Below are 20163 nucleotides of genomic sequence, written 5' to 3' on the forward strand. Positions count from 1 at the left end.
ACTCCACCTACACAGATACGGTCCCCAGTTTAACTTCCTCAAATCACGAATCTATAATACTCCCTAACACACCTCATCTCATCTCATATCCAGACACTATACGCTGACCCCTACGCAGTGAAGCATTCGTGTATCTCGCTTAATCAGCAAATGTGCAACAAACTCCGTGGTACTTGTCCTCGCCTAGCGAAACCACGCACAGCCAGCGTCCTCCCCCACAATACCTCCCCCAAAGCCCACGCCGACCTGATTGCTAGCAACTTTTTGGCCGCCCATCACACCACCCGACATTTGTCCGACCCACCCACAGAAACTGCGGTGCGCCAACACATCCACAACCTTACTATCACACCATTCATTTACACCAAATTCGCGATACCACCACCCCTCGGCAACACCCGACTGCTTACCAATACAAGTCGTCACACCCCAGACACTAGAATCCATCATCCTTTCCCGAAATAATAAAAAGTCAACTGGCCCTGACCACATCCCACATCCTAAAAAAATGCGTAAAAACCCTAAGCCCTTTCCTCTCTCAACCCTTCAACATATGCCTCGTATCTGCACATTTTCCCAATCCATGGAAAGAATCCTACATTGTCCCAACCCTAAACAAGTCGGGAAACCGGAAGCTGGACACTTCAGGTACAAAAGGTTTTGTGTATTTCTTAACACGTAGCACGTAATACATCCATATATTATGTGAGAGTATGCACTTTCGGGCGATATTGACACTCACAGTCTTCAATTTTCAAAGAAGCAGTAACTTTGACGTATTTGACGTTTGTTAGTAATAGTGCGATTTCCCCCAAACTTGGTATGATCATGCTCCACATTATAGCCTATATCACAGCTATGGTGCTAGGATGAATTTAAGGTGGGTTTCCATCCAATTACAAAAAATTATAGTAATATACTATTATTAACTTTATTTGAACAGATATCGGTATGGAAGGTATTTCGGAGCCCAGGCACCATATAGTGGCAGCCTCCCGATTTTTTCAAGATTTTTCGGTTTGTTATATAGTTTCTCAGAATGGCCTCCTTATAGAAATGATCAGTGTCAACTCCCCGCACTCCCCACCTTTTCAACAAATGCCAAAACTAAGACCGGTTTCGAAAAGTACTAACCGAGACCTTTAATTTGATCCCCCACATGACTATATTTGATGAAAAAAATTTTACACCCCCCTTTTGCATGTATGCCTCGGTGGTGGACAACGTGGCAACCGTTACATCTAATACTACAAGTGTTTTAGATTTGGAGAAGGAGGTGTTCAAACGAAGCACAACTCTGCCAAGAACACCAATTCAAAGGCAAAGAATGATGGGCTAAAAGGAGATAGCTGGCCAAAAAAGGCGATTTCGACACCCAACGGATTTGATAAAGAGGTACTCCAGCAGCATTCCATTCAGGAGAAGCTCATCAATTTTACCATCGCCTCCGATACCAAAACCGGTAAAAGAGAAAATCCATGGGAGCTCAGTAATTGAAAAAGGCGAAGGAGTCAGTAAAACGAGTAATCTGGCCAAGACTTACCGAGAACAGAGCCCTGACCCAGAAGAACTACCTTTTATGCAGCTTGGGACTAAAATATTTGAGCTGTCCGAAGTCATCAAGGACAAGCACAATGTGCACGAAGCCATTAAGAACATGGTGAGAGCTATCAGGGTGCTTTACAGTAGGTCCCAGGAAGAAGTAAGAAAGCCTAAGGAAAAGCCGGACATCCCAGCCCCAACAGTGTCACAGGCGACCCAAGTGACACCAAAGCACAAGGTCATTGATCTTCAATCAAGTAAGCGAGTGCGAGACAAAGAGGGCGAAGCTTTGGGGAATCCACAGCCCCCAAAAAGGAAAAAAGGAGTCTCGACCAGTCCAACAAACGGAACTAAAAGTTCAGAAGGGCCCAAAGTGCCCAAAGTAGGAACGCCGGCTAGGTTCGTTCCCAAAAACATGAGATCTACTCGTATATCCAGTGCAAGGATCTCGATGAGGTAACATTCAGAGAAGAGATCTGCACTGCCTTGGAACATCAATTCAAGTTGGAGGAATTCAGCGAAGGATCTATCGTGAGCATAAGAAAAGCGTATGGTGGTACTCAGACGGCCACATTGCGACTGCCAGTGGAGTCAGCGCAGAAGTTGTTGGCCGTGGGGAAGGTTGCCGGCTAAGGGAACGGATCTCTTTAAAGAGGTGCTTCAAATGCCTAATGTTTGGATACTTCGCGAAGGCATGCACTAGCGGCATCGATCGGTCCGATCGTGCTTTAATACTTTCTCCACTAGAAGACGCAAATATTGGTGGAATTGTGAACTTGCCAGCTTTCGATCTATTTGCCACAGAGCCAGACGAACGGCTTAGAGGGCAATAGGCAGGATCGATCAAGGGTAAAAGGAGCATGCCTATAAGGAAGCTCGTAAGAACCTCAAGCTCGCTATCCAGCGGAGTAAGAGGGAATGTTTTAAGGGGTAAGAAGGTTTTAGTGGGTAAGAATCCCACATGCTGGCGTGTCCAGGACAGTGTCTTTTGAAGATTTCCACCTACTCAAAAAAAAAAAGACGAACAGACGGACAGACGGACAAACGGACAGACGAACAGACGGACAGATGTACAGACGGACAAACGGACAGACGGACAGATGTACAGACGGACAGACGGACAGACAGACAGTAAACCGATTTTAATAAGGTTTTGTTCTACACAAAACCTAAAAAAGGAACAACCTACAGCTTCCCCGAGCAGCTACCGCTCCACCTCCCTCCTCGACGTGACATCGAAAATTTTCGAGTATGTCATCAACGATATCATGCTCCAACACATCACCGACCACACCATTATTCCCCCGTTCCAGATTACCAACAGGCGTGGCCGCGGCACCTCATACGCCCTCCTAGTCCTCAAAACTGACATCTTCTCCCAAGTAAACAACAGCATCCCCACCACCGCTTGTCTCCTCGATATCCAGAAAGCCTTCGACGCGGTCTGGCACGAAGGTCTCACCTATAAACTCTCCCACACATTCAAATTCTACCCGCAACTATGCAGACTTATTCTGAATTACCTGTCCGATCGCCAATCCCTAGTCGGTATCCACGATACCCTATCTGACCCATGCAGTCCTCCTGCAGGCATCCCCCAAGGCTCAGCACTGTCAGCAACATTATTTTCCCTGTACACCGTCGATATCCCATTCCAGCACCCTACCAACTCCCCACAAGCTATCAAAATCATACAATACGCTGACGACTTAATCCTCTACACTTCATCCCGAAGCAGACAATCCGCCCAAAACCGCATCAATACCAGGATCCTTACCCTAAACAAATTCCTCTATTCCTGGAAAATTCTTTTCAACCCCAGCACGTATGATGTCATCGTCTTCCGCGGTAGAGCCACTTTTACCCGCAAGATGCTAGCTAACAACCGCAACCTTACTATCAAAATTGGAATATCCACCATTCACTCCGTCCAATCCACTATATAATAGCTGGGAATAATCCTTAACGGTCTACAACAACGGGATGCTCTATCATGCGTCCTCTTTAACCTGGCCCTCGAGAAAGTGATCCGTGATGCTCAGGTAAATGCGAGAGGTACGATCCTCTTTAAGTCCACCCAACTACTGGCCTATGCTGACGATATCGACATCATGGGAAGAATCACCCGAGATGTACAAACTGCCTTCATCCAGATCAAGCAGGCGGCGCGAGATCTTGGGATGTCCATCAATGAAGGTAAGACAAAGCATATGGTGGCAATGTCAGCTCCAAAAACTAGCCAACCAACAACATCAAACCGCACTGTTCAAACGGGAGGAATAAAGATAGGAGACTACAATTTTGAGACCATTGATAATTTCTCGAAAATCACAACCGATAACAGCTACGATGATGAAATCCGCGCACGGTTGTTGTCAGCCAACAGAGCCTATTTCTGCTTACAAAAACTGTTTTGCTCGAAACGTCTCACCATAGGGTCAAAGCTCTTACTTTACAAGACAATGATCCTGCCAGTTCTCATGTATTCCTCGGAGACTTGGGTTCTAAGCAAGAAGAATTGCGAACTCTTGGCCGCCTTCGAGAGAACCATTCTTCGAAGAATTGTTGGCCCCTTATATGAGGATGGACGATTCCGTAGCCTACATAACGACGAAATCTATAAGCGATACCATGACCGTCAGGTTGTGGATAAAATCCGGCTCAATAGGTTACGGTGGGCGGGTCACTTAATCCGTATGGATGAGGATGATCCCACCCGGAAAGTCTATAAGGGAAGTATCTATGGTAGAAAAAGAAGACGAGGCAGATCCTACCTAAGATGGAGCGATGGCGTAGGCCAGGACGCCAGACAGCTTTTAGGGATATCGGATTGGTGGACTTCGGCGCAAAACCGGGTTGTCTGGAGTTCCTTATTAAGGCAGGCCTAGACCGGATACCGGTTGTTGCGCCGTTGATGATGATGATGAAGTATAAAATACGAATATGTCCATTAAAAACAATAACGAATGCTTTCATTAACGTTATGTCGCTAAGCAACTTCCGTTTTTATCACCTATGAAAACCGCGTCTGTCTTCATAGGATTCAAGCGAAATCGCAATAATCAAAAGTCGACCCACAGACTTTCTGAATCACTGGCAAATGGCGTTTCCTTTGATGCTGGCTGTGCCCGAAATATTTATTTCTCGAAGGGTGGAATGGTCTGACGCACCTATTAATTGGCCCACAATCCCACTGTTTTTCTCCACGCGCCGACTTTCCTTCTAATTTTCATATTTTGCTTGAAAAAAAAGGAATTGAAATGCATAGGTGCGTATTTCCGTCATTCGCTGCCGCACACACAAGGCTTTTTCCTTTACCACTTGTCTCCAACTATCCACAAAATATCCGACTCCAGTAATTTTTCATGAGATGAACGTGTCGTGCCTTTAAAAAATCTCCTCCCGCGACCACCGTCCACGACGACACTCTTCATTTGACTCCCCAGTCCAGCGGTACTTTCCTCGCCACCGAGCAGCTGTTTTTCCCGAAAACCGCTCTGCAGCTGCTATTTGCCTTGAACTCTCTGGAGGGCATGTTGCAGCAACATGTGCGTGCGCCTACGGATGTGACAAATTATTCCCCTCTGTCAAAATCAATTCGCCCGAATGCATTCAATAATGTGCAATCTGCGGCGAACATTGTGGTGAGTGCATATTATAAAATGCATTCTTTGGGGCAAATTAATTCAGAAAGAGAAGAATGAGATTCCGCTCCCGTCACGAAGCCGCGGTCACTACAAGTCTCTTCTCTTTTGTGGCTAAAGTTTCCTTCCTCTCCCGGTTTTTTGGAAGAATTAGGCAACAATATCACCGACAGGCCGGTCGTAGTCAGGTTTCCAGTTCATCTCATTAAGGGAGTTGCTGCACTATCCTTTTTGGCTGACCGCACCGTAGACATCGGATGTAGGTTTTCCATTAAAGTGTAGGGCCCGAGATTTCTCCGTGGGGGAACATGAATTAAGTGAGGCCTGCAAAACCCGTGCCTCGCGGGTGGACTCGAAGTCTGTGACTTCTTACCACTTGGGGAGTTACAATCCTCTGTTTCCATTTTCTGGTGTTTTTGGACACCCTTTGTGTAGTAGTAAACTACCATCAGGACAAGGTGGTGTCCGAGGGGGAGGTGTATTTGAGTAATCACATCCTGTTTTTAGAATCTTTTTTTTATTTTGAAAAAATTACAAATTTTGAATGATCGGAAAACCATCTAATTTATCCTTTACCTCCCCTGGTTTGCAGCAAAATAGAAAACCTAGAGCTGGCATTTTCCGCCTTTTATTTAATTGGTTAAACCAGGGTAACTTATCACAAATATCCTCACAGATAATATTTTCTTTACTTAGACTATCGAAGAACGGTGAGTTTATCCCAATCACCACAACACCGTCGTCAGTGAGGTCCTTTTTTCTTATGTAGTTCCAAACATATAATGGTATATTACGATCATGCGGTTCAACTTTGTATGTTAGTGGATATGGATCTGAACATTTATCGTTACTTAGAAAAACGACATTACCAGAAGTGCCTGCGAAGACATCGTATGTTTCGTTTTTTGATAGTCTAACTATGGCATCTTCTAATGATCCCCAGTTAAAATATTTCAAGGGCTTCCACCAAGGGATTGAATTCACACTGATGAAGTCTTTGAAGTAAGGATGGAAGGCTCTCCAGAATTTCGACGGGGATATAAGGTCATCCAATTTATATAGGCGTTCATCGAGATTTTGAAGAAATGCAATTGAAACCGCTTGATCTAGAGAGTCCGTCCTGTAATTGAATGAACGATTTAATTTAAGATAAATTCATGTAAAGGAAGCTACGTACTGATCCTGCAAGTTGCTGTTGTCAATGAAAACATCGACCGAAGATTGCGTTACATTGACAAAACCATTCGTCGATTGGGACTCAACGACGGGGCTACGTGGGCCGATAATATAATGTAGATATTGGGTCTGCATTAAGTCCAGGTTATAACACACCTCAGCGAGAACCACTGCCTGGGTTCCTATGAAAAATCCATATGCCAGGCCTTTATTCTTGCAAGTAGGAATTCGCACTTCGTAATATTTTGACGTTGTGGTACAAGATAGGGACCCATCGTTTCTGGCTATGTCACCGTTATTATCATCTCTCTGATAACGTACATCAAGAGAATTAGTACATGAGAATGTAAGGTGCGCCTGATAGTCACTTCCATGACGCGCGTAGTTTCTAAGTGAAAAGGAGTCAATTATCGTTAGGAATTTTTGGTAGATCAGGAAATCTGTAAAGCAAGAATCTAGGCTTTGCAGACTGTAAATTTACCTAAATCCGCCAGGACAGTAACCTTCAATTTTGGCACGATTATCCCAAGAGACTTCACCATCTTTCACACTCAGAATGATACGGTTTGAACCGAACTTCTGGACAAATATACCGGGCCGACCTTTGGCAAATTTCAACGAACATTTGGCTGCTAGGGTGGTCAGAAGACACAGCGAGAGAATGAGCAACCTCCACATGCTGCTGATGCTCACTGTTCAGCTAAAACTACCTCACCGGCTTTCTCTCGACTATTTATATTGGTTTGAAAGTACGCTAGTGACTAAGCGATTCTATTGCAGTTGGACAAAAAGAGCATCTACGAACAAAACGAAGTATTGATGGGGTCACTCCTCCAGAATCAAGATCTTCTAAATGAGCGATAAGCCGTGCTAGAGTTGGGTGAATTCCCTGCATCTGGGAAAAAGTCTTACATGGACATATTCAATTTATTTGGGGGTTTTCCCCATACATCGAATGATGTGAATCTGCCAAGCAAGCAGGGAATTATTCGATCTGGTCATTTCCAGTTTTTGGCTAAGACACTATGAGTGGTAAAAACAATATAAAAGTTAACTTCCTTGTGCTTGGTTGCTGTTGCTAATGACGGTTTGGTTCTTATATAATGCGTTCTATATGAAGACGAAAACGAGTCGGAGTTCAACGCTTCCGGGATGAAAGGTTGTTAAGTTCTATAAAAAAGGCAATTGGGTATCCGGGTTTATTGGGAAAATTATATATTTTTACTAGCTGTCGCTCGACAGTGGGAGAGTTATCTTGTTGATCGGATGGCAGTTATACTGAGTAACCCGCCTGAAAATATCGTTGAGTAGATCTCCTGCGCCTGTACCCAAATATTATTACATTGAAGATCAACAAAATCTTTCATACCTGAAGTGTCGAGCTTCCGTTTTTTGCCTTGTTTTTCTTTTGAGGTGGTGGAAACCTCCAGCGTGGGGGATTTTTACCCATTAAACCACCGTCGGCTACCCCTTGCTCTGCGGAACCACCGTAAGGTATTACTTCTAAGGATGGAATCAGCTCATTCTAGCTTGGTTACCTTCTTCTCTACGCGGCGCATACAACCGTGTGCATCTGCTCCGCTTTTCGTAGTTTGTTCTGGATCATGGAGTTGAACGCATCTCAATCTTCTTTTCTAGATACCAGCATTTGTCCTAGTCTCCTCTAGGTTGATTCTTTCTTACACAAATCTTGGGGAGTGGAAGAATATATTTGGGTCCTCTGGGACGCCATAGCAGTTTGGGCAATCGGGTTACGTGTCCAGTTTAAATCTGTGCAGGTACTGGCAGTATCCTCCAAACCCCGTGATAAGCTGGGTAGGATTAGAGTTGACCTCCTCACCTTGTTGTCACTCTAACCACTCCTTGATAACAGCGATCAGCCTGTGAGTCCACCGACTCTTTCCGGAGTGTCCTCACTACTCTTACCATCTCTTTACAGACCTTTCCTTTTCCACGTTTTTCGTCTGCGATAAGGGAGAGAGAGATTATCATCGCATGTATATCTTCATCATCTCATCTACCAAGCTGTCAATCCACATGATTATCGAAATGGTGAAGGCTGCATCATCTGAGACAGTCCTGAAGGCTATCCTTCTGTTTACGGCATTGAGTCTATTACCATTAACTGAAATCTGCAACATCTCTCCCCAAACTCGGGTCGCGAAAAGCATCTTCGAGCACACCACCCTGGCTTTAAGCGGCTTTAGAACTAGCTGACCCGGCAGACTTCGTACTGCCTCAATCGATTTGTCAGCTCGAATGATAATATTATGGCTATCAGATGGCATCGGATCCAATGCTATTTTAAACGTGTTTACTAAATTGTTATTCTGATGAAGAAACATTTGTAGTTCATGGACAATGTTTCTCTTCACTGCTGGATTGTGAGCAAAACGATTATCAACTTCCACATCTGAATTGCCCATAAAATAAATTTGTAAAAATTGATAATCTGCATCAGGTACTGGTAACAGTGTCCCCAATAAATGATAAATTTGTCCTTGTATCTGTAATTTTTAAAAATTTGTCGATGAATTATTTCTGATACATACATTTTAGAACATATTGAATATTATAAAAAAATATTCTGGTATATAATACCTTGAAAGTGGGTATGAAATTGTCCTGTATAATATGTGTAGCGCCAAATGATATCATCTGGGAACAGCTGTTATATTTCTGAATGTTAGCCAAAAAGGGCTTAGAATCATTTCCAATCCCAGAAATTAAAGATCGTAAAGGAGCTGGTGGTGGGAGCAATTGTGGCAATTTTACTTTGCCTCCAGCACAACACCACGCCTTACAATATTTACAAATTATTTTCATTTCCCCAATTGTTACCGATTTGTCGGCACTATAATCAATTGCCGGATCATAGTGGAATGCAGCTCATTCAAGAATCACAGGAGCATTCCGTCTGCGGATTCGATCAATTTCATTATGTCGTGATTGCTTTGTTGTGTTTGATGTGCACGAACTCGTTGCATTCTAAGCCTGCCTACTTCATTATCACTCACAAAATAACGCAATTCTGACATAGCAATACAACTATTTTCTTGATCTGTCTCTCTCTGGTCATCAGTGCGGTTAGCAGTGAGGTAGCTGTTCGCACATTTGATTGACTGCGACGTAAATAATCAAAGTGAGAAAATCTTTCGCTCACTTAGCAATAGTGTCACAATCGCAAAATATCAAAAAAAAGAGCACATTTCCTGGAATGTCACTATCACAAAGGATCGCCAAAGTAAAGAAAGTTCTCGCGCACTCATAGATATCGTAACACAATATCGTAATACTTCTTTCCGTGTTCTAAAGTGCAGCAGGATGGATTGACATGTTAGTTGGTTGTCAAATCTAATGTCAAATATTATCGTTGCGTTCGGAAATTTAATTTGTAACAAAACTTAATATCTAGTCTATGTCTAGGTAGTCTAGTTTGGTCTTGAAATATTTATGGAAATTCAGAGAAGGTTTAAACGGGGAGAAACAATAATACTAAAAACAGAAATTCTGTTTTCCAATACAACATGCGACCCAATTCATAACAACTCATTTCGTTGTGGTATTGACGAATTGATATGTGATGATGACGTCATGCAGGTTATAGAGTGCACGAAATTCACGAAAAATTGTGATGTTTTACCCCCTATAACTTTGTTAATAACAGTTGGATTTTCTTCAAACTTGACCAAACAGTGCATTATGTTCTTCATTACACGCGTTTTGAACTCCGGGAATGAACATAAGGGGGGTGCCGGGTAAATTTCTAAAATGTGGAAATACACTATTATTAACTTTATTTGTGCAAATATCGCAACCGGATATATTTTGAGGCCTAGATTTCGTAGAGATGCACCACTGTGATTTTTTTCAGATTTTTCGGTTGGCTAGTTTCTGAAAACGAGACCTGTTGCACTTTTTGGGGATCATATTTTGAGCCCTCACTCCCCTATGTTTCACCCAATATCAAATATTGAACCAGTTTCGAAAAGTACTAATTGAGACCTCATTTGATACCCCACATGGCTACATTCTGTGAAAAAAAATTTGCACCCTCCATTCACATGTATGGGGAGCCCCCCCTTAAACTCAACACAAGATGGCGCCACTTACTGCATGTAAAGGGAACACCAGATTACATACACTCAATTTTCGTGACAATCGATCTAGCCGTTTCCGATTAAATCGAGTGTGACAGACAGACAGACAGACAGACAGACAGACAGACGGACAGACGGACAGACGGACAGACAGACACAGGGAGTGGGCAAGCCGGCTCCCGGCCGTCGATATCCCTCGACTGCAGTGCCTCGGAGGTGGATTACTTGGTCACCGTTGCATCAAATACTACAAGTAGCCTGGAGAAAGAGGCATTTAAAAGGAGTACATCACTTCCGAGAACGCCTGTTCAAAACCCAAGAAAAGGTGGGGCACAAACTGGTCAGTTATTAGCCCATAGCGGGGCAACTACACCTGGTCGAAACATGTCGCAGGACTTAGTGGTTGATCCATTTAAGAGAAGCTCGACGATAGTGCGATCTCCTCCGAAATCAAGCTTGATGAAGGAAGGAAATCAGGGAAGCTCTCGGAAGGCTAATAAGTACGTAAGCGCCCAATGTGAAAACCAAGCGGAGAAGCTATGTCAGAGTCCGGAAGAATCATCGTTTGCCCTACTCGGAGGTAAAATAGTAGAGTTGTCTGAATTTATTAAGAATAAACTCAACGTGCACCAGACCATCAAAAACATCGTCCGTACCATTCGGGTACTATGCAATGGTGCCAAGGAAGAAAAAAACGCCTCGAAGAAATCAAGCGTCACACAGGCAACACAAGTGACACCCCCTCAAAATCCAAAAGGCGGTAAACTTGAAAAGAGAAGTAGAGAGTGCGCGAACGATTCTTTCGGATCCTCACAGGACGCGAAAAGGCAAAAAGGCCTCTCACCGGCAAAGGGCAAGGGAAACAAAGTTACCAACATCGTGGAAACTGCGGCGCCGGCTCCAATTGACCCAGGGGAGGCAAAGCCTTCAAAAGGGACCAACGAAACATGGAAGGAAAAATACGACGCAGAAAAGAAGATTACGGCCCGAATTAATCATCATCTCCAAAAAAGGGGATATGACTTACGCCGATATCCTTAGGAAGGTCAAATCCGATCCTGAGCTGATGGACCTTGGAGAAAACGTTAGCCGAATCAGACGCTCCCAGAAAGGAGACTTGATGCTGGAGCTGAAGAAGTCTCCGGGCAAAACGGTGGAAAATTTCCTCGGCAAGGTGGAGAAGCCCTTAGGAGAAGAAGCTCAAGTACGGGCCAGAAAGCAGGAGCTTGTCATAGAATGTAAGGACATTGACGAAATCACGACCAAGGAGGATATCCGTGACGCCTTAGAAAAGCAGTTCGGACCACTTGGCTTGCAAGATTCCGCAATCAGGGGACTGAGGAAGGCATACGGAGGCACGCAAACGGCAACCATAAACTTACCAACTGAAGCAGCGTTCAAACTGCTGGCGGCTGGGAAAGTAAAAATAGGTTGGGTCGTTTGCCGACTCAGGGAGCAGGTATCCCTTAAGCGCTGCTTTAGATGCCTGGAATTCGGCCACATAGCGGCTAAATGCACCGGTGACTGTGACAGGTCAAAATGTTGCAGAAAATGTGGGGGAGAAGACCATATGTTCAGGGAATGCAGGGCTGAGCCTGAATGCATGCTCTGCAAGGAAAAAAAGGGCGTCGACTGTCGGCACGTTGCAGGCAGCAGCAGATGCCCAGTGTTTAGGCGAGCCTTGAATGCAGTAAAAAAATGAGGTTCATACAAATCAACCTCAACCACTGCGAGGCAGCGCAAGACCTTCTCTCGCAGACCATCTATGAGAAGGGAATCGAAGCTGCCATAATCAGCGAGCCCTATCGCAACAATAAGAGCGGTGCCTGGACTGCAGATGAAACTGGCAAGGCGGCAATATGGGCGTGTGGAAATCAGGCCATCCAAGAAGTGATGGAGTTTCCAGAAGTTGGATTCGTCAGGGCAAAAATAGCTGGTATCTATATATATAGTTGCTATGCTCCACCAAGCGCAACGATAACAGAATTCGAAGGAATGCTAGGTATGCTAGTCTCAGATGGAAGAAGTCGAAACCCCAAGGTCATAGCTGGTGATATCAACGCGTGGGCCGTTGATTGGGGCAGTCGCACTACGAACGCCAGGGGCCGTATCCTGCTCGAGGCTTTCGCGGAGCTAGATTTGGTGCTTGCCAACACGGGAAATGTTTCCACTTCCACGTGGGACAGGGTCGGGCTCAATAGTCGATCTGACATATGTGAGTACCACATTGGCGAGGAGAATGACATGGTTTGTCAGTGAGCATTATACTCACAGCGACCACCAGGCGATTTTCCTCCAGATCGAATATGGGCCATGCGTCGATACGTGTTCCCGTGAGGCTGGAAACCGGGGCTGGTCCGCGAAGGGGCTTGAGGAGGATGCATTCATAGAGATGCTATTGGGAGGCCAAAGTCCCGGTGGTGCGGCTACGGAAAAGGTAGAGCAAATTTTGGGACGCATAACAAGAGCATGCAACGCTGCTATGCCGAGGCGACGAGTTCTCGCAAAAAGGCGCTCAAACTATTGGTGGAATGAAGAGATCGCGGTGTTACGGGATGCATGTTTTCGTGCTAGAAGGATCTGCCAACGATCTAGAGCAACACCAGACTTCGAGGAGAAACGGCTAGCATATGTGAACCTTCGAGGTAAGCTTAAGCAGGCTATACGGACCAGCAAGCGAGAATGCTTCAAGGAGCTTTGCACAGAGGCAGACCAAAGCCCCTGGGGAACAGCGTACAGGATAGTTATGAAGAAGATCAGAGGGCGAACACCACAATTGACCTGCCCGCATCATCTGCTCGATATCGTGACGGCGCTCTTCCCCCAGGATAAAGGGGAGCGCAAACAACACAAGCGAGCACTCGACGTCTACACCATACCTGCGGTAACTGAGGAGGAACTTACGCAACGGTCTGGATGCTGTTCCCAATAGAGCCCTTAAACTCGCTGTTAAGACCAGATCCAACTGGTTTATCAGCGTGTTTGAAACATGCATGATAGAAGGAGTTTTCCCCGACCGGTGGAAGAGGCAAAAACTAGTTTTGCTCCCGAAGCCGAATAAACACCCAGGACACCCATCATCATACCGACTGATTTGCCTTATCGACACGGCAGGAAAGATGCTCGAAAGGGTCATCTACAACAGACTGCTCCCTATCATCGAATACAAGGATGGACTATCGGAGCGACAATTTGGACTTCGTCAAGCCCACTCAACGATCGACGACGTAGACGTTGTTTTGAAGCTGGCTCGAGACGCAATGTTGTCTAAAAAATGCTGTGCCGTAGTGACGTTGGACATCAAAAATGCGTTCAATTTCGCAAGCTGGGAGTGGATAAAAAGTTCACTGGCTAAAACGGGTGTCCCTAGTTACTTGACTAAGCTCCTCAACAGTTACCTTTCGGAGAGGACACTGTGGTACGACACGGATGAGGGATCCAAGCAGTACACCGTCACCGCAGGAGTACCACAGGGCTCAGTGTTGGGTCCTCTCCTGTGGAACGTCATGTACAATGGGGTCCTTGTCCTTCCCGTGCCAAAGGAGGCCACGATAATCGGTTTCGCAGATGATCTAGCTGTGGTTGTCGTCGCGAAAGAACCTGAAGACGTTGAAATGTACGCTAACGAAACCATTAGCGCCATAAAAGCGTGGCTGGAGATGGTTCAGCTTGACCTTGCGGAACAAAAGACGGATGCGGTCTTGGTTACCAATCGTAGGAAGAGGAATACGATTAATATTCGCGTTGGTGGTCACATCATCACTCCGAAACCGGTTATCAAATACTTAGGGGTGATCATTGGACATCTTAACTATGCCTGTGAGAAAGCGGCAGACACCAGCGTATCATTAGCGCGGATAATGCCTAACATTGGAGGCCCAAGATACAGTCACAAATTACTTGTGGTCGGAGTGGTTCCCTCAACACTATTATACGCGGCAGCAGTTTGGAAGGAAGCACTAGCGTGTGAGAGTAATCGTAGGAGAGTGAATATGACTTACCACTTAGTGGCGCTAAGGGTGTGCAGCGCCTTCAGAACAATATCAGGCGAGGCAGCGTGTGTTATTGCGGGAATGATCCCGATAGACATTCTGGCAAGTGAGACACGCTGCTTGTACGAGACAAGGAAAATGAATCCTCTTGAAAAGGATGCAGAATGCCGAAAGGCGGCAAGGCGGGAGTCGCTGGAGAAGTGGCAGAAACGGTGGGATGACTCGCAGAGGGGTCGCTGGACCGACACTTTGATTCCCCGTATTAAAGAGTGGATCCAGCGATGACACGGTGAGATTAACTACCATCTGACGCATTTCCTGCCAGGACATGGCGGTTACAGGAAGTACCTGCACCAATTCAGGCTGGATGATTTTCCCTTGTGTCCTGAATGTGGTTGCACACCTGAGGACCCGGAGCATGTTATGTTCCACTGTCCACGATTTCTCTCAGAAAGGAGGAGTCTGGAAGACTCCCTGAAAACCACTCTAAGCCCGCAGAACATCGTCGGGGAAATGTTGAAATCGGAGGGAAACTGGTGTGCGGTGAACACCGCCATCAAACGAAAACAAGAGGAACTGGCAAGAGCGGAGCGCTCAAGGAGGACGCGAAGAACGGAAGGCGTGGTCGCGTAAAGCGCAGTCTACCCCGCGAAGTAATGCTTTGCGGCGGTCCCGCGGGGAAGGAAAAAGGAGAAAGTGGGGGTGGTTTTAGTGGGTGAGAATCCCACACGCTGCTGCAACCTGGCGCGGCAGTGTCTTTCTAAGATTTCCACCTCCATTCATAAAAAAAAAAAAGGCAGACACCGTCTCGATTCTAATAAGGTTTTGTTTCACACAACACCTTAAAAACGATTATATGGGAAGAAGAAAAGTGCTGTTTTTAGGGTTTTTTTTCACCTTTTAAACCTTGCTTAGACCTCCACGGACATTTCAAAACCAAGATAAAATAAATCCGTTCAGCCGTTCTCGAGTTTTAGCGAAACTAACGAACAACAAGTCGGGAAACCGGAAGCTGGACGCTTCAGGTACGAAAGGTTTTGTGTATTTCTTAGTACGTAGCACGTAATATATGCATATATTATGTGAAAATATCCACTTTCGGATGATATTGATATTCATAGTCTTGAATTTGCAAAGAAGCGACAATTTTGACGTGTTATAACTTTGTTAGTAATAGTGCGATTTCCACTAAACTTGGTAGGATCATGCTCTATATTATACCCTATATTTTTTTCGTGGTCCTAGCATGAATTTAAGGGGGGTTCTGCAGCGAATTACTAAAAATTATAGTAATATACTATTATTAACTTTATTTATGCAGATATCAGTGTGGAAGGTATTTCGGAGCCCAGGCACCATATAGTGGCAGCCTCTTGATTTTTTTCAGATTTTTCGGTTAAGTAGTTTCTGAGAATGGCCCCCGTAAAGGAATGGTCACTTTCAACCACCCGCACTCCCCACCTTTCCAACAAATGTGAAAACTAAGACCAGCTTCGAAAAGTACTAACCGAGACCTTTAATTTGATACCCTACATGACTATATTTGATGAAACAAAAATTTACACCCCCCTTTTGCATGTATGGGGACCCCCCCTTAAATTCGACGTAAAAGGATGTAACTCACGGTATGCGTGAGCGTTCACAGGTCCCACGTTTCTACCAAATTTGGTGCCAATCGCTATAGCCGTCTCCGAGAAAAATGCGTGTGACGGACAGACAGACAGACAGACAGACAGACAGACGGACAGACAGACAGACAGACAGTAAACCGATTTTAATAAGGTTTTGTGTTTACACAAAACCTTAAAAATTGATTTTTATATATAAGATATGAAATGATTAAGTTGCATGGGGGAGGTGGGTAGTATTAAGTGAAATGATTGACGGAGAGCTAATTTGCAATGTATGTGCATTAAATGAGCGCTTATTCTAAGCTTTATATGATAATAATAATAATCGTTGGCGCAACAATCCAATCAAGTATAAAACATCAGTCAACAAGTCAACAACCTTTAACCACTATAGCGGCGTTTCCATCGCCGAGAAGTTTTCGGAAGAAGATCTATCTCTTTTTGATTGTCAACTGACATAGTTTTACATTTTAAATCTGTCACTTGTTTCGTGACATCTACCATGGGCGGACGGATTTCGTGTTTGCTTATTCGCGTGAGTGTAATAAAAGTCTTTCTTTTTGTTTTCATCTTTTGACTGTGAATCTGTTCTTGCTTAAAAAAGAACAGTGAGTGCTTAAGTTTTATTTCTGCTCTTACATCCAATCAAACCTTGTAAGTAGAAACCTGTTTCCGTATTCTTTGATGTGTGTTTTCCCCTGTAAACAGCTATTCCTGCCTCAGTCAAGATAGGCCATGGAAGTTAGGGAATGTGAACCCCGGACAAGGGGAAAATAAATTTCGACCGGTCCGTCTCCCAAATGCCAACATCTCCTCGGGCACCTGTAGGGCCACAGCTCAAAAGCCCAACAGAAATCGGTGGCTATGTCCTAACCAGGAAAGAGAGAAGGGCTTCGAGGAGCCTGTCAAGATCCCCAATCCAGTCTCCCACGATTAAACAGCAAAAGGTTTCTGGAATTCTATCAGCCACGACTCAACTTAAAGCTTTCTCTGAGGTTACCCAGTCTCAGGACCTAAGTAAAACCTTTTCTCCAATGGGAAAGCAAAATACAGTTCCTATGGAACAAACAACCCCAGTGTACAAGTACAGCGAGAACGCTCAATGTAAAGCGTACAAAGTATGTGTGGAGGGAAGCAACCCCACGACATACATAAATAAAATTAATGGAAGAATTAAGGCTTTCAAACTCCTTAATTTCCATAAACTTACCAGGCGTCTTAACCTCAAAGACCTGGTAATTGCGGTCAAGGAAGAGGAGCCTACGAGAATAAAAGTTTATTGTAAATCAGTGTCCTGTGCGAACAACTTGGCATTCGACAATCACTTGGTCACATTAGGGCTAAAAGCATACATTTCCCTGGGAGATACCCATAGATTTGGGATTATTAAAGGAGGGCATTAGCTCTCCGATGAAAGTGGCGAAAGTGCAAAGGCTGAATTTCAGATCTAAGGAAAACAAAGATGTCTTCCTTCCATCTCGAACAGTCAAACTAACCTTCGTTGGGTCTGATATCCCCAAACATATCTTAATCGGTAGCGTGAGGGTAGAGGTTGACCATTGATTGAACATGACCGAGGCAATGTTTTGCTTGCTGTAGATTGGGCCACATTGCCACGAAGCGGAATTGAGTAGATGTTTAAAATGCAGTGGTCCTAAAGATCAGTGCGATGGCAACTCTTGCGAAAAGAAATCTGTTCTATGTCGTAAGCCATGACCATGACGCCAGAGACAGAAATTGCACCATCTGGGTCGAACATCTGACGATCATCAAGACGGCAGCAATAAAAAATATCTCCATGAGGGAAGCTACCAAAGAAGTTAAAAATTATTACGACTCACTAGACTGCGATGTTGACTGTGACGTTGACTTCCCTTGGCTGGAGAAAAGAGCAAGTCCAAACAACTGGACGAGGAATCCTCAAGATGAGTTCAAAAGAACCATCAGAGGGAGTAAACAATTCAGTTCTGCTGTCAAATCAAATCCATGTCCGAACACCAGAACACCCTTTCCCAAAGGCGACTATTAAGAACCACCTATGCCAAACCATCCTGTTTTCGAACACCTAACTTACACGGTTGTATCCGAATATCTGGAAGTATTGTCGCAAATCCTTAAACTCATGAACAGCATCTCTTCAAAGATACAAGATCCATCTTTGGCAGAAGACATATAAAAAATAAAAAAAAACAGACCGACAAACTCAACATCACCAGCGACTTAACATTCGTAGAAATTGCAAATGGTCAACATCCTACAATATAACATTCAAAGTCTAGCTAACAATAAGTCTGAAATAGAATACTTTGGTAATACTCACGGCTATGACATACTATTCCTACAGGAAATTTTCACTTTTAACACGCTCCATCATTCTCGTTACCTAAAAGGTTTCAACCTTATGTACAAATTCAGAGAAGATGGCTATGGTGAAGTTGCCCTTGCGCTTTCGCAAAGCCATAAATGCAAGGCCAATAACTTATGATACCGAAATAGACATCATTATCGCTAAGACCCTGAACTTTAGTCCAAACATCACCATTGCCTCCATATACATGCCCCCACATACAACTACGACTATTTTCAAAGTAGAACTGGACAAACAGAAATACAAAACAGGCCTCTTGCGTCTAAAAACTGCCTTAATGTCCCTCCTTCCCACGGAGAATTTGAACGGTTTGACATCGGAAATCCAAAGTAAAATTAAGGAGTCGACATTCAAAATCTGTAAGAGCTCCTCCCACAAACCATGGTGGAACAGTAATCTGAAAACACTATTTGTAGAGAAAAGGCAAGCTCTGACAGCCTACCACAGTAATGTCAATCATAGCAACTTCATGTCCTTCTCGGTTGCAAAGAAGAAATGGTTGCAAGCGGTGAAAGCGGATAAGAAAAAAGCCTGGGATGAGATTTGGGAAGAACTCAGTGTTGAAAAAGACACTAAGGTATTCTAGAAAAGCATAAAAAATTTTAAAAATTTTCAAGAGGAAGAAACCAACAACCGGAGTTGGGACTCTGATAATGACTAGAAATACCTAGACTTTTTAAGCTCAAGCTACAACAAGCCAACTCCAAATAATTTTACATCCCACTTATTGTCACCATCGCTGCAACAAAATTTTACTCCTGAGGAATTCGCTCTGGTCCTCAACAAACGGAAAAAGAACTCCGCACCGGGCAACGACCATCCAGTGGCTAAACCCATCTGTCAAATCTGCTCTGTTAACTTTCATTAATGAAACTTGGCTAAATCTAAACCCTCCACAGGAGTGGTCTGTTATTAAGATAGTTCCCATACCCAAAATAAACAAAGACCTGTCAGACTTTAAAAACTTCAGACTCATATCCCTGATTAATGTTTTCGCCAAAATCCTCAACACACTTATCAAAAATAAACTAAACCATTTCATTCAAGAGCACAAAATTCTCCCTCCCAACAGCCATGCCTGTCAGAGTGGATTATCCACTGTGACATGTCTAAACGACATCCTTCTCTCAATCTCTATTGCCGAAGCAAACAAACTTCAGGCGCAAGCGGTAGTTCTTGATGTATCCAAAGCATATGAAAGCGTAGATCTAAAAACCCTTGAATCTAAAATGATATTACATATAATCATCATCAATAGCGCAACAACCGGTATTCGATCTAGGCCTGCCTTAATAAGGAATTCCAGACATCCCGGTTTTGTCCCGAGGTCTACCAATTCGATATCCGTAAAAGCTGTCAGGCGTCCTGACCTACGCCATCGCTCCATCTTAGGCTGAGTCTGCCTCGTCTTCTTTTTCTACCGTAGATATTGCCCTTATAGACTTTCCGGGTGCGATCATCCTCATCCATACGGATTAAGTGACCCACCCACCGCAACCTATTGAGCCGGATTTTGTCCACAACCTGGCGGTCATGGTATCGCTCATAGATTTCGTCATTATGTAGGCTACGGAATCGTCCATCCTCATGTAGGGGGCCAAAAATTCTTCGCAGGATTCTTCTCTCGAAGGCGGCCAAGAGTTCGCAATTCGTCTTGCTAAGAACCCAAGTTTCCGAGGAATACATGAGAACTGGCAAGATCATTGCCTT

At 44.3% G+C, this 20163-nt stretch overlaps 2 protein-coding genes across 2 annotated transcripts; both read right to left on the bottom strand.

Annotated features, from left to right (window-relative positions):
* Nucleotides 1-5707: 5707 nt before the first annotated feature.
* LOC119661692 lies at nt 5708-6512 on the bottom strand. The gene is made up of 2 exons (XM_038071138.1): nt 6364-6512; nt 5708-6306 (listed from the first exon to the last, which is right to left on the bottom strand). The coding sequence occupies exons 1-2, from the start codon at nt 6495-6497 to the stop codon at nt 5718-5720; spliced, it is 723 nt and encodes a 240-aa protein (XP_037927066.1). The 5' UTR covers nt 6498-6512; the 3' UTR covers nt 5708-5717.
* A 7-nt stretch (nt 6513-6519) lies between these two features.
* On the bottom strand, nt 6520-7050 carry LOC119647223. The gene is made up of 3 exons (XM_038048057.1): nt 6844-7050; nt 6581-6750; nt 6520-6536 (listed from the first exon to the last, which is right to left on the bottom strand). Exons 1-3 carry the CDS (start codon nt 7038-7040, stop codon nt 6520-6522), a joined length of 384 nt encoding a protein of 127 aa, XP_037903985.1. The 5' UTR covers nt 7041-7050.
* Nucleotides 7051-20163: the final 13113 nt, after the last annotated feature.

This window comes from Hermetia illucens, chromosome 1 (genome assembly GCF_905115235.1).
Source record: "Hermetia illucens chromosome 1, iHerIll2.2.curated.20191125, whole genome shotgun sequence".
Taxonomy (NCBI): domain Eukaryota; kingdom Metazoa; phylum Arthropoda; class Insecta; order Diptera; family Stratiomyidae; genus Hermetia; species Hermetia illucens.